General features: G+C 32.7%; 2 protein-coding genes across 2 annotated transcripts; both read right to left on the bottom strand.

The window, feature by feature from the left end:
* Positions 1 to 27: 27 nt before the first annotated feature.
* Positions 28 to 2,645, bottom strand: LOC11407541 (laccase-11). Its single transcript, XM_003611989.4, has 6 exons — positions 2,366 to 2,645; positions 2,124 to 2,275; positions 1,781 to 2,025; positions 1,545 to 1,673; positions 460 to 1,383; positions 28 to 363 (listed from the first exon to the last, which is right to left on the bottom strand). Exons 1-6 carry the CDS (start codon positions 2,618 to 2,620, stop codon positions 233 to 235), a joined length of 1,836 nt encoding a protein of 611 aa, XP_003612037.3. The 5' UTR covers positions 2,621 to 2,645; the 3' UTR covers positions 28 to 232.
* A 7,494-nt stretch (positions 2,646 to 10,139) lies between these two features.
* Positions 10,140 to 13,358, bottom strand: LOC11412332 (laccase-11). Its single transcript, XM_003611987.4, has 6 exons — positions 13,179 to 13,358; positions 12,558 to 12,709; positions 12,185 to 12,429; positions 11,861 to 11,989; positions 10,728 to 11,654; positions 10,140 to 10,508 (listed from the first exon to the last, which is right to left on the bottom strand). Exons 1-6 carry the CDS (start codon positions 13,293 to 13,295, stop codon positions 10,378 to 10,380), a joined length of 1,701 nt encoding a protein of 566 aa, XP_003612035.1. The 5' UTR covers positions 13,296 to 13,358; the 3' UTR covers positions 10,140 to 10,377.
* Positions 13,359 to 14,757: the final 1,399 nt, after the last annotated feature.

Here is a 14,757-nt window from a genome sequence, read left to right as displayed (position 1 = left end):
AACAGTCTATAGTAATACTCATGGAGGTAACAATGAAATAAAAAATCATTACTTTGGAAATTTAATTACAAGAAATCCTTGAAATCTTTCCTTACATTTGTCTCCTCTTATTTTTGTCTCTTAATTAAAAACCTTCTGCGACTTTTACATGAAGGCTGGATACTCAAAAACACAGTAAAATCATTGAATACAAATCAATTAAATTTTTCTCTGGTTATTTCTGAACCAATGACTAGCATGAAGGAAGGTCCTTTGGTGGTGGCAGAACCGATTGACCTTGGTTTGGTCCATTTTCAACAAGGAAAGCTGTTTTCAACCCCCAACCAGTGTGCAACTCCAAATGACAATGCATGAACCAAACACCTGTGCAATTGTATATATAAAAACATCATGTCGTGACATAGCAGAATATGCCATAAAGTTAAATATTATAGAAGCTTAGGACAACTTCAGACATACCTGGATTATCTGCTTGGAAGCGAATTGCGGTCCAACCACCTGTAGGAACCCCAATTGTGTTCCTTTCAATAGGATCTACCAAGTTGTATTTGGCAGGGTCTTTAGCAGGATCAAAATTACCGATACCAGTTCCGACAACGAAAAAGTTATATCCATGAAGATGAAATGGATGTGATTCAACTGTGAGGAGATTAGTATCCTGCAAAACTAGCTCAACAGTAGAATTGAAGGCAATCTTGTTTACTCTTGTGTCTGTCAAAGAGGCAAGGTTGGCGGTTAATGGCGCACCGGTATAGTTGAAAGGAGTTGGTGGGCGGTCAGGAAAATCAGCTCTGAAAACACCCTTGATGTTGAAGTAGTGAGCTTGGAGAAGCGCAATTTGAGGCATCACAAAAGATACATTGTTTATGGAAGCAAGAAACCTGGTTCCATTGAGGCATGTGGGGCAAGAATTCTTGCCTAAACCAATAGTGTAAAAGAGGTTTCTATCAACTTTGAGAGGAACATTAGCAGGGTACTTAGCAGAGTTCAAGCTTCTGAGCTTTTTGTTGTAACTCAAAGCAAAACCTGTGTCATTGCTAGCTGGCAACTGTGGAAGGATGGGTTGGACAGTGTTTGGGATGTCTTTGTATTGAAGTATAGCTGTAGCAGTTTTGTTGTCAACTTGAATTGGGGCATCCATAAAAGCCTTGGTGGCCACAAAGTACCTACCAGCAACTTGATTGGCATGAACCAGAACGTTTGTGGTTTGACCAGGAGCAATTAGTATAGCCTGAGTGGTGAATGGTTTTGTATAAACAGCATCAACCTCCACTACTGTCATGTTGTGACCCGCAATGGCAAAGAAAAGCTCATCGTTGAGGGCAGCGTTGACGATTCTCATGAGGTATGTCTTCCCTTGTTCTACCTCCATTGCAAATGTGTCTAGAAAATTGAAGCAAATTAATTGAACTTCAAATAAAGAATTTATTCTCTTGTAACTATAATTAAATATTTTGTATTTGTACAAATTGTATTCAGCCTGTTAATTAGATCTACGGTATAGCATAGTCTATTTAAAACTGTGCTCGACTAATTTTTCTTACGCTTCTCAGAACAAGGAAATAGTGGTCCTGGTTTTCCATTGATCGTATGTGCATCTGACATATTTGGTGGCAACCCCAATTTGTTCCCTTGCTTTTCAATCTCTTCCACATCATTGTTCCACCATTCACCTATTGCATGCAGAAACAATTAGTACATCAACTTTCATACTTCTTATTTCATCCCATGAATCTTTATAATACTTTTTTTTGGAAAAATGAATCTTTATAATACTTACCTAAGACAATTTCGAATTCTCTAGCTGGCTGTGGGAAAGGAAATGGTGTTCCAAGTTTAGGCATAATTACTATTGCCCCGTAGACAGTGGCCCTAAGCCAGAAAATGTGTGCATGCCACCATAGTGTTCCTCTTTGCCCAGTAACGTTGAATTCGTAAGTATAGCTGTTTCCGGTCTGTATCGGACACTGTGTGATGTAAGCCGGTCCATCCGCCCAACCATTACGATATTGTTTAAGTCCATGCCTATAACAAGCATATATACGATTGTTAGAGAAAAACATGTATTTTCTAGTGTTAAAAACTTCACCTATGTATTTAATTGATTTGTGAAATTCAGCTACCAATGAATCGACATGTTGTATTGTGCATGGTTGGTAACGTTGACAAACACTTGATCTCCTTCCCTAGCATAGATAGTTGGCCCTGGAAACCTCCCATTTACAGTTACAATGGGTTTTGCATGGCACAGTCTACTCACATTCTTCACTTGAATCTGTAGAAAGAACGAAATGCTATTAAGGGAACCATGCATTGCTAGCTATAGTAGTTAAGGTATGAATATGATCAAAATATAATAACTCACATCAAACTGGTATTTCTTTATGGCAGCTTCAGATGAAGAGATTAAACCAACAAAGAGAAATAAGAGAAAGTTTAATACAGACATGAAACTTCCCAAGCTTGCCATTATGTTCTGCTTGATGTTTAACTTCTTTTTACTTATTTTGAATCTTGTGAGTACAGATACATTGTGGTGCACATATATATACGTGTGTGTGTGTGTGTGTGTTTGAATACTTGTATTGAGAAGGTGAAATGATCTATCAGTTTGTTGCATGAAGGATAAAAAGTGAGCTAGGTTAATTTGGTAGTTCCTTAATGAGTTGTATACTTTGTAAAATAATGATAAATTTTTTGAAGGTATTGGATTCCGTAGAGGCTGAGTATAGGAAAGAATAATATTTTTTGAAGGTGTAATTGTTTATACATTTATTTCAACATTTGACATGAAACTGTGAGAGGTACATGAAGCCAAACCAAAGTTAATATACACTACACTGGCTATACTTTATCGTTAAGGGGAAGTAATGGCTCATCAAGGGTGAGTCCTAATGCCTGCTATCAAAATTGAAGGTTGCTTTGCCAAAAGAAATTGTAACTTGTTTCAACGAGCTTAACTCGATTGGTAGGGATAATATATGCGAGGATATGCGGGACCCGGGGTTCAAACCTCAAACACTCAACTTATTCACTTTAATAAGGTAAATTTCTAGCCACCACATTATTTTACCAAACAAAAATAAAAAAAATCATAATTTAACTAATGTGGTAACATTATGGTAAAATATCACAGGCTCTACTTTTTTTTTTTTTGGTACAACACAGGCTCTACTTTTTACCCTCAATTTCTAAAACCTTGCTAGTATGTTTTTGTACGTGTACTTTCAAATGGTATAATTAATTTGTTCTAAAGTGCATTTTTTGAACGGCAAAAAATTAATATTTTTAATACATTTAAACACATGTTAATAGTGGAAAAAGTTTTTTCCAAATCTCTGATGTTGGCTGCTTGTCCTCTAGAAACTAGTTCAATTAGACTTACCATGATTCAGCCCAACAAATAATTTTGGATGAAAATATGCTTGAAATTTACTTTTGATTAATTGTTTAATAATTTAATTTCTACCAAATCTTTTGCTTGTTTTAGGCCATTTGTCGTTAGTTTCATACTAAGTTGTCTATCTGTCCTATTGCTTATATTTGAAACTAAACAGTCAAGTTTTTAATTTTGTCGGCATTAAAAAAAATTCAATATGCTTTTAGATTTATCAACCTAGGAATGTAAGTAACGTGACATGGACTGTATCTTCTAACGCATTTAAACTTATTTCTTGAAAGTTGGAATGGTTAAGAGCAGTTTTGGCTCCCTATGTTTTAAGAAGTTGTGATTTTGTCCCCTAATTAAATAAAGGGTTAATGATGTTTTACCCCCTGTAATATAGGTCATTTTTTGTTTTCCCCCCTTTAAATTTTTTTTTTTTTAAATACCCCTTAATAGGTCATAAAAAAACGAAAAAATTCTAAAAAAAATAAAAAATAAAGTCGTTTTTTTATGACTTATTAGGGGGTATTCAAAAAAAAAAATTTACAGGGGGTAAATAAAAAAAAATATTTTACGGGGGGGAAAACAAAAAATGACCTATATTACAGGGGGGTAAAACATCATTAACCCTTAAATAAACTACAAAATCGCCTCCTAAATATTGATTTTTTTTTTTGCAGTTTTAGCCTCCCAGACCAATTTTGACCAAGTCAAAGCTGACTTGGACGCCACGTGTGTATTTATTTTTTAATTATAAAAAAATAAAAAATATTTTTTAATTAAAAAAATATTTTTTAATTAAAAATAAATAAAAAATTTAAAAAAATACACACGTGGCGTCCACGTGTGCATTGACTTGGGGACCAAAACTGTAAAAAAAAGTCAATACTTAGAGGGCGGTTTTGTAGTTTACTTAGTTAGGGGGCCAAAACTACTATTAAGCCAAATTGAAACTTATTAGAATGCATCCTTTGTTCCTACAGTTGCATTGTGAAACTTTCTATAACTAATTGAACCCGCGAGATTGTTTGAGAAGCTTGAAAATATTTGAGGAGTGTTGAATGATATGGCATTGAACATAACACCGACTAGAGAGATTAAGAACATGACCCAATATGAGGGTTGAAACTTTCACCCAATATCAGAGCTAATAGAAATATCAGAGCTAATAAAAAACACTAAAATAGATGTTTTAAATTGACCCGACGTGTCAATACGCCTCGTTATCGTAATGTTTTTTTAGTGGGTTGAACGGGATGAGCCAACTTAAGTGGTAGGGTCTAAAATCTCAAATCTTCCCACCTACACTAATGAGTTAAATAAGTTGTTCAGTCGAACCCAATCCGTCATGTCACATCTATGTAATGACTTGATTCTTATAAAATAAAATTATTGAAAGTATTTGAAATAATACTTCTTTTATACTTAGTATAAGTTGTGAATGAATAAAACTAAGTTTTGACCATTTTTTGATTGATTATTTCATAAGAACGATATTTATAAGTAACATAAATTACAAATAAAAATAAATAACAATTCCATGAATTAAAATAATTGAAATATAAATTTAATTTTGATGGATTGTTGTCGTAAAAAATTTACACGGTTAACAAATCATATTTAATTATATATGTGATTTTAGAAGTAGTTATAATTAATGTCAAATATTTTAATGATACTACGATTATAACCGACTAATAGTATAGTTGGTATATTCCCTAAAAACAAAAGTATAATTGGTATATATTAAAAGTTTCCCAAGGTTCCAAATATTCCTTATATCCCAATAGTATAGTTGGTATATTCCCTAAAAACAAAAGTATAATTGGTATATATTAAAAGTTTCCCAAGGTTCCAAATATTCCTTATATCCCTTTTTATAATTTATAAGCAGCCTTTGTAAATTCACACATACATATTAGAAAAAGTATATAGTGTATTTAATTTGTACATTTTATGTTTTGATGTACCTAAAATACCATTTTGTATATGTATGAAGCTAACATTTAGTTCTCATATTTCAAAATGCTTAGTGATATTAATTAGTTGTTTATTTGAAAAATAAGGCTACGTTTGGTAAAAACAGCGAATAGCGGATAAGCTAACTGATAGTTTATAGCTTGAAATTCTGGCACGTTAGACTTACAATATTTTATGCGATGTTTCAACACAAGTTATACAGAAACAGATGTTGAATAAAATGTTTCGAACACTAAGCTAACACAAGACAAGAAAAATGCAAAGCATAAAGTAAAAGACACAGTGAGTTTGTTAACCCAGTTCGGTGCAACGTCACCTACTCTGGAGGCTACCAAGCCAGGAAGGAAATCCACTAGTGTAGTCCTTATTCAATAGCTCTCAGCAAACTCCTCGTTTGCACTAATGACCTAGGACCTACCCGTACTGACTTCAACCTAGGAACTCTTAGATCTGAGATCCCATCTCACTCCCTTACAACTGATCACAGCCCCTGTGATACTCAAATTACAAATACAATCAAAATGAAGTTACCTTCAAACAACACAACTGAACACCGTACTTCACAGCTTTGGTGCAGTTTACAAACTACCTAACTTTTTGCTTAAAAGCTTCAGAGTAGTGCACAAATTACAACTCAAACACAGTCCTAAACATGCATCAAAATTATACACGAAAGGCTCACATAAACAGACTCAAAACCCTAGATGATCTATTCTTCAAAATGACGGCTTGAATACCTCTCTAGGTCTTCCAGTCTTGTTTAAATACTGAAGCAATACGGGTCAGTAAACTTGTTGGGCTTCAGAACAATCCGGTGATCCAAATCACGTACCACAGAACCAAAAAAGGAAACTCCTAATATGTAGGCACACTATTAGGAACATCCTGATCACCTCCAAACTTTTCTAAGTAAATCACACGATCTTAGGAAATCACAAACGATCTGATCCTATGCTAAAGACACGCAGCTTGACCAACAAGAATAAATACGTGGATTCCTTAAATAAAATAGCGCGTGCGTAAAACTAGGTAAGGTGCAGGTCAACTGAACATGCCAGGATGTTGACACATCGTGTTCAACATCTCACATGAATATTTGTTTTAGGCAAAAGTGACGCCAATATACAAATATCCAACATAGCTGATGGCTGATAGCTTATAACTGATGCTGATGACTGATAGTTGATAAGCTAATTGAAGTGTTTGATAAAATTAGCGGTTCAACTAGCTGATAAATATAAAATGACATAAGAGGGGTATTCTTAATTCGTAATACAATTTATATTCAAGTATTTAGAATTTTATAATTTAAATTACTTTTTTTAACTTATTGAAATTTAGCAAGGGAGGAGTTAAATAGACGTATTTTTTTTATAGGTATGTTAGTTCAAAACCAAGGAAGTATATTTTCATTAAATAACAAAACAAATATTAAGCAACAGCAAGACGAAGTGAAATTCCTTTTCCTTAAATTAAAAAATAAAAATGTACAAAGTGAATTAGTATATGGTGGTGACCGCAAATGAATTAACGTAGCATATTTCAAAAAAAAAAAAAAAAGTGTTAACCAGCCATATTTGTTTTTTTAAGGTCAAGAGGCAAATTACTAATGTGTTATTTTAAATTATAATGGATAATGTACCAAAAAAATTATAATAGGTAAAATTGAATTTTAGATAAAATAATAAGGGTAAAAATAGAAGAAAAGATTATAAGCTATAAACTCAAACGCTATTTGAAATAGCGTTTGAAAATAGCTTATAAGCTCGTGGTGAAAAAACATTATCAAACATAACTTTTTTGGTCAAACAAACTTATAAGATATTCGCTATAAACTCATTTTTTGGTCGACCAAAATAACAGCATATGTATCTAGAAATTTAAATGGGTATACTTAGGGATGATTAAAAAAATCTCAAAATAAAACTATATAATTATGGGCGGAGAGAGTAAGAAGTATCCAAATTGTTCTCACCAAGAGGCCAAAAGCACAAGCCATAAACTTTGACAAATGGGGGAACTAGTAGGCAACTAAATTGATATTCAAACTACAGATTTATCCTTTGGGTGGCACAACATCTCACCTGTTTTTTTTTCTCTCTAGACTTTAGGTAGCAAGGTTTTGATCTCAATGAAGTTATCAAAGTCAAGCAATCATACATCATTATTTTTAACATTTCTACCAGCATCAATTTTTCAAAATAATTAATGTCAAGCTGGAACAGCAGAGCTTCTCCATCCTTGGTAATTTATCCACTAATAATTAGTTCTAACCAAAGAGACAATTGGTAAACAGAGAAGGAAACAAAAACAGAAACCAATTATAGATGCATTTCTCTAAAGAGGTTTCCTAGAGCAATATATGTAGTCGAATTTCGCCAAGGGTGAATTTTGAAGCAAGAAATCCACTATTCCATCAGGTATGGGTGCAGATGGTTCTGATTTTTGAGATGGTTTCAATCCTTCTTTAAATGCTCTTCGTGACTCAGCGGCTTCTTTCTCAGTTTCATGAGAACCGCATGCGAAAATGGTTCTACTTTCACTCTCAAAGACTTCAAGTTAATTTTTGACAAATTTCAGAAATAAATAAAAAGGCATCTTAAGAAGAAAGTAAAAATAGCCTCAAAACAAGGTAATTACTTGTACATCAATATCAATTACCTGAAGAGTCCTTGGAGAGACTGTCAATGAGTTTTATATTAGGAAACTCTAGCAACCAGTTGAATAGAAACAAAGGAGGCTCCTTTTGATGTGGAATTACTTGTAAAATCTATGAAAACGATTATACATAGTAAAATTAACAAGGGTCACACTTGATATGCAAAGAGTTCCTACACGATTCAAGGTACAATTGGTAAGGAGCAAACTATTCAACTTGTTAAAAGTTGAAAATGGCTCGGCACGATAATTATCACCAACGCAAAATCCAAAATTTTGTAGTTGCAAACTAGTTAATATATGTCGGCAAATTGAAAGATTTTGGAAACAGTGTTTCATGACCTCCATTAGGGTAAAGTACAAAGCTTAAGATGTGTTAAAGACTGACATGAAAACATGCTTGGTAAAATGTGTCCAATTTCAGTATAGGAACAAAGTCCTAATAATTGGACATTGTGTGAAATAGCATAATTCACAATTCTTTTGAGTAAGTGAGGCTCTAAGCGACCAGCATTGCTATTAAATTCAAGAGCCTGCAGTTTGACAGAGGAATTGCGAAGAGATAAAACCTTAGACACAAATTTTGTGAATTTCGTGTAAAATCGAAAATCTGTAGAATCGAATCTAAGAGCGGGTAGAAGTTTCCAGAGATTCTTCCATCTGATAGACAAAATGCAAGTTGAACGGCTTGTTTGGCATTCAAAAAGGAAAGAATGTGAAGGATAATGCATTCGGGTAGGTAGCGAAATGCGTCTTTAGTTTCAATTTCGCTGAGTTTTTACTTTCTTCTTCTTTCCCATTCTGATAAGTACCTAATCATAGAGACAAAAACAAAACAGAATTATTTTTTGCAATAGAATTAGTAATTGAACAATCAAAGCAACTGAAAAGCAATGGAGAAAACGTGGAAAGTGATTTGCCTATTGATTAGGGGAGTATTCAAACTTCATAGAAGAGTTAAATCTTTGACAAAAAATGTAAAATTCACAAATACATGAATTCCAGTCTTATATGATCTAATATAGGACTATTAAAAGTGCATTTAAATCAAATAAAATAAAATGTTAGTTGAGAATGACAAATGATCGAATTTAGCGTTAGCCGAATTCCCCTCAAACGGATGAAAGTTAGAAAAATGTAAAATAGTCGAGTACAAGATAGTCAAATTTTTCTCAAATCCACATATGTCCACAAAAAGTGCGGGGGAGTTAGAATTAGAAAGAACCTTCAAAGAAGTTAAAGATAGTTTGCAACATAGTTTCTTATATTGCATTTTTCATTCATTTCACCCCTACTTGTAAAAATATTTAACATCCTAGTAATGGTAAAGAGCACCGTCTATGTGAACTTAACTCAGTTGATAAGGACATACCATAATATATGTAGGGGTTCGAAATTCAGACACTTCACTTCTTTACCTTAAGAATATTTGGAGAAACCGTCAACATTTCGAGCAAGCTCAAATAGCCCGTTGAGGAGAATCAAATGAGTATCCCCGTATTCTGATCTCAAAACTATGTCAACATTTGAATGTTTGATAGAACAAAGACTGGTCTTGCCCCCACAAAGTTTCTGAAGTAGAATACCCGAATAAACAAACTTACAAAAATTTGGAGTGGATAGCTCCAATTTGGTCAACCATAGCCATTTCGTACAGAGAATGGGTGAAACCTATATTAATTTTACTCAATAAGAGAATGAGAGTTAAAAAATGAGTGTTTCTGTTTCTAATACTCCTAATTGAATAGGTTTTAAACATTTTTTACAAATTTAAAAAAAAAAAAATTTTACAAGAAATTTAAAGATTATCTTTTTTAAGGGAAGAAACTCATTGCATTGAGTGTCTTATTTGTATTGTATGTGCAACTAGTTTTAACAACAATCAATTGAATAAAAGTTACAATTTCAATTAATCATCTTGCAAGTTCAATTTTTCCTTCTTTTCTCTCTTGCTTAGAGTGTAAGTAAGTTCTTACACTATCAAAAGCAAGATTAAGCAATTGATTATTTGAGTGTCATAAAATGTTGCTAGACTTGGTTTCGAATTAATGTAATTTGAAGTGAGTTTGAATATTCGTTGTATTCACTTTAATAAAATGTGCGTTGCTTATAAAAATATCGAAGAAAGATAAATATAACAATCAATCAACACAATTTTATACATTGTGCAAATCTTTTGCTTGCATTGTTTCTCACATTCAATCTTGAAACTAAAGAATAACTGCAATTTTTGCAGGAAATAGTAGCAGACAATAAAAGTTAATTATTACACATTGAATAGTACTGTTCCATACAATCTGAAACTCTTGACAATTTCTTCCATGCCTAGCAAATTCTTTTTTTGTTAAACTTGCCTAGCATTTTGGAAGGTCCTTTGGTGGTGGTAGAACTGATTGATCTTTTCCTGGCCCGTCTTCCACAACGAAAGCCGTTTTCAATCCCCAACCAGTATGCAACTCTAAATGACAATGCATGAACCATACACCTGCATGATCATATATGCAAAAACAACATGCATGTGAATATCATATGGTAAGAATTTGACTGGACAAAAATAGAAAAGGTTTATAGTAAAAAATGTTGAATCACCGAAGAAAATTAGAGACGTAAAAAATGAAAATCTTCTAAATTGGATATCAATTTTTTTTTTATCTTTAATTTTTTTCGGTAATTCAACCTTTTTAATGCAGTTGACAAGGTATACCTGGATTATTAGCCGTGAATCGAATTGCGGTCCAACCACCAGTTGGAACGCCAACGGTGTTCCTCTCCATAGGATCAACCAAATTATATTTAGCAGGGTCTTTAGCTGGATCAAAATTGCCAATTCCAGTTCCAACAACAAAAAAGTTATAACCATGAAGATGAAATGGATGTGATTCAACTGTGAGAAGATTAGTATCTTGCAAAACCAGCTCAACCGTAGAATTAAAGGCGATCTTGCTAACTCTTGTTCCCGTCTTAGTACCGAGATTGGCGGTCAACGGTGCGCCAGTATAGTTAAAAGGAGCCAAAGGCTTATCTGGAAAATCAGTTCTAAAAACACCCTTGATATCAAAGTGATGAGCTTGAAGAAGCGCGGTTTTCGGCATGACAAAAGTTACATTGTTAAGGGATGCAACTAAACGTGTTCCATTGATGCATGTAGGACAAGAGTTCACGCCTAAACCAATAGTGTAAAAGAGGTTTCTATCAACTTTGAGAGGAACATTAGCAGGGTATTTAGCAGAGTTTAAACTTCTTATTTTTTTGCTATAATTCAAAGCAAAGTTTGTGTCATTTGCATTAGGAAGTGTTGTAGGAAATGAAGGGATGATAGTGTTTGGAATTCCTTTGTATTGGAATATAGCCGTAGCGGTTTTGTTATCAACTGAGAGTGGTGCATCCATGAAAGTTCTTGTAGCAATGAAGTATCTGCTTGGAATTTTGTTTGCTTTGACTAGAACATTTGTGGTTTGACCAGGACCAATTAGAATGGATTGTGTTGTGAATGGTTTTGTGTAAACTGCATCAACTTCAACTACTGTCATGTTGTGACCAGCAAGGGAAAAGAAAAGCTCATCATTAAGGGCTGCATTGATGATTCTTAGCAGATATGTCTTGCCCTTCTCAACCTCCATTGCATATGTATCTAGAAAAAGAAATTACAAATTTTAATGAGGGAAATTTAGGAAAACGTTCTAGCCATAATTAGTCGAACGAGATAAGGTAAATCTCGCAAGTTTGAATTTACATAATTTCTATCTTTGTCCATTGTCATAAGTTTTCTTTTGCACTCACAAAAGGTCACTTATAAAAAATGACGGAGGTAGTGCAAACTTGGGTTATTGTTCTTACGTTTCTCGGAACAAGGAAAGAGTGGTCCTGGCTTCCCATTGATCGTATGTGCATCCGACATATTTGGTGGCAACCCCATTTGGTTCCCTTGGTTTACTATCTCTTCCACATCTTTGTGCCACCATTCTCCTGTTACACAATAAAATTTAAATCACCATTATAGTCGCATTGCGATATTTTATAGTACAAATGCAGCCAATACAATACAACCTCGATCATAGTCATAGGCATCTCAAATCTTAATGTTTCAACTTAAATCGCAGCCGAACTTCTTTTTTTTTTTTTTTTGAAAATATAATGAATTATTGAAGAAATTAAACTGACCTAGCACAATTTCAAATTCTCTAGCTGGTTGTGGAAAAGGAAAAGGGGTTCCTGGTTTAGGCATGATAACAATTGCACCATAAACAGTAGCCCTTAACCAAAGAATATGAGCATGCCACCACAAAGTTCCTCTTTGTCCTGTCACATTGAAGTCATATGTGTAGCTTCCACCAGTTTGAATTGGACATTGAGTAATATAAGCTGGTCCATCAGCCCAACCATTGCGATACTGTTTAAGTCCATGCCTGTAATTTATATAACAAAAACAATAATCCATGTTTTCTTGTTAGAATCTCATCATTAATTTGCATGTGTATATAATATTTAAATGTGACAAAATTTATGTTTGGTAAAAAATAACAAATTGGCCTACCAGTGAATTGATATGTTATATTTTACATGGTTGGTGACATTGATTTGTACTCTATCTCCTTCTGTAGCATAAATTGTTGGCCCTGGATACCTCCCATTTACTGTTACAATTGGTTTTGCATGGCATAGCCTACTCACATTCTTCATTTGAATCTGCAATAATTTCATAAAAATTATTAATGACATATTAACTAATATAAGGGTCTGAAGAAAAAAATAGATAAAATTGCTTAAACTATGAAGTTGATTTGATTAGTCTCTTGAAAAATGAATCATTTTCTCGAAAGATATTTAAAAAAAAAATTATTATTATGGTAACAAACTCAAAATAGTTAAAAAGTGATTTTTCATTATTATTTGAAAAAGTGATTTTTCACAATAATATCTAAATTAATAAATGTTTTTTTTTGAAAGAATCTAAATTAATAAATGTATTGAAATCATTTTCTTATAATATGTAACAAACGAACCAAAAATGTATAAAAATTAATGATAAAAAAAACATGTGAAATTTTGTCACGTTTTAGTAAAGTGTTCGATAAATAAATAAATAAATAGTAGCATGCTAATTATGATTTTGACCATACTTATATATATAGTATACTATTTGCATATAACTCACATCAAATTGGTATTTCTTTATTGCTGCTTCAACAGGAAAAGAGATCAAGCCAAGAAAACCAAAAAGAACTATTAACAAAGATATGTGACTTTGGAAGCTCATCATATGATAAGCCATTATGCTCCTCTTGACAGCTTTTGTTTTGTAATATTGATGATGAGAAACTAGTTGATGAAGAATAAAGTTGAAATGGTAGCATTTATATACAATATTGCTACAAAGGTTGTTGAACAATAACAAATTCTTTAATAAGAGCTTATAGAAAACAGAAGGTTGATTAGGTTGATGAAAGCGTTATGCAACATCAAGGCTTTGAAGCGATATGTTGATAAGGACTTAAAGCCATTGGAATGCCTTAGAGGCTGAGATTGCTAGGTGAAGGAATCAGTATTTTTTTTTTGGTGAATTTGGGTTATGTTCAAATATGGATTGAAAGTGAGGGGTAGATGTGACCAAACAAACCTTATACATTAGGTTAACATTTTTCTTTCTTTAAGGAGAAGCAATGTCTTGTTAATGGTAAAATGTTGTTGTATGGGAGATATTGTGTGTGCCGCTAACGGAATCATTTGCATAATGCTTTGGAAAATTGATCTTAATCTTAATTGTTGCTACATAATTACCAATGCCATGTATTTGTTTAAATTTTAGTTAAAAAAAATATTATTTGTGTAGATAAATCCATTCAAGCCCTTTATCAAAAAAGAGAATTCATTTTAGTCCTTAGCTTAATAGTCCTATATTAGATCATTTAAGACTTGAATTCATGTATTTGTGAATTTTACATTTTTTTGTCAAAGATTTAACTCTTCTATGAAGTTTGAATACTCCAAAGTTGGAGAAGTATTCGTGTCGTGTCAGATACATATTCTATGGCTTGTTTTAGGACGTAAATCCTTATTGCAAATCCTTCATTTTTAGGTTTTTTATTGTTTGGGACCAAATTTAGTTGCCGTTGCAAATAACAGAAATTTTAAGATACAGGTTTGAGCAAATAACATAAGTTTTAAGATACAGGTTTGGGACCAAATTCAGTTGTCGTTGCAAATAAATAACAGAAGTTTTAAGATTATGCTATGTCAAACTAAATTTATGAAATGTTGGACATGTGGCAGGTTTAGTCACACGTTATTATCTATACATAAAATAAAGGTTTTAAAACGACAGTTAAATAGAAATTATTTTTTATTTTTTTTTGTAAAAAGGATATACTTAATATCAGGAACAGAGGGAGTATTGGATTGGCTCGTAGTATTGGAATGTCTCATGTTCTCATTGTTTATATGAAGTTAATTGTTGCGCATATGCCTAGGTTCAGTATGGTCATAATAGACTTTTTTTTTTTAGTTTCTTTTAATTTTTTTGTCCTTTATTTTAAAGAATGACTGCAATCGTCATTTGCTTGTTCATCTAGTACGTTAATTTAGTGTTTTTTCTATGAATAAAACAAATGTTAATCTATGTGTTGCATTTGTTTTGTTGATAAAATGCATGGTATGATTTTAAGACATTAGAAATAACGTTTGTAACTTAAGTGATTAAAATAAAAAATTAGGGATCAAAATGAAACCTAAAAATA

The sequence above is a fragment of the Medicago truncatula genome, chromosome 5 (genome assembly GCF_003473485.1).
Source record: "Medicago truncatula cultivar Jemalong A17 chromosome 5, MtrunA17r5.0-ANR, whole genome shotgun sequence".
In the NCBI taxonomy this organism is placed as follows: domain Eukaryota; kingdom Viridiplantae; phylum Streptophyta; class Magnoliopsida; order Fabales; family Fabaceae; genus Medicago; species Medicago truncatula.
Note: the sequence above shows the minus strand (reverse complement) of the source record. Positions and strands in the feature narration are given on the sequence as shown.

Excerpts from the sequence above, each read along its gene's own strand:
- LOC11412332 (XM_003611987.4), bottom strand. The coding sequence starts at position 13,295 with ATGGCTTATCATATGATGAGCTTCCAAAGTCACATATCTTTGTTAATA. Across the intron at positions 12,710-13,178 it reads TAAAGAAATACCAATTTGAT|ATTCAAATGAAGAATGTGAG; the intron begins GTGAGTTATATG and ends AAATTATTGCAG. Across the intron at positions 11,990-12,184 it reads AGAATTTGAAATTGTGCTAG|GAGAATGGTGGCACAAAGAT; the intron begins GTCAGTTTAATT and ends ATTGTGTAACAG.
- LOC11407541 (XM_003611989.4), bottom strand. The coding sequence starts at position 2,620 with ATGCAACAAACTGATAGATCATTTCACCTTCTCAATACAAGTATTCAA. Across the intron at positions 2,276-2,365 it reads TAAAGAAATACCAGTTTGAT|ATTCAAGTGAAGAATGTGAG; the intron begins GTGAGTTATTAT and ends TTCTTTCTACAG. Across the intron at positions 364-459 it reads CTTCCAAGCAGATAATCCAG|GTGTTTGGTTCATGCATTGT; the intron begins GTATGTCTGAAG and ends ACAATTGCACAG.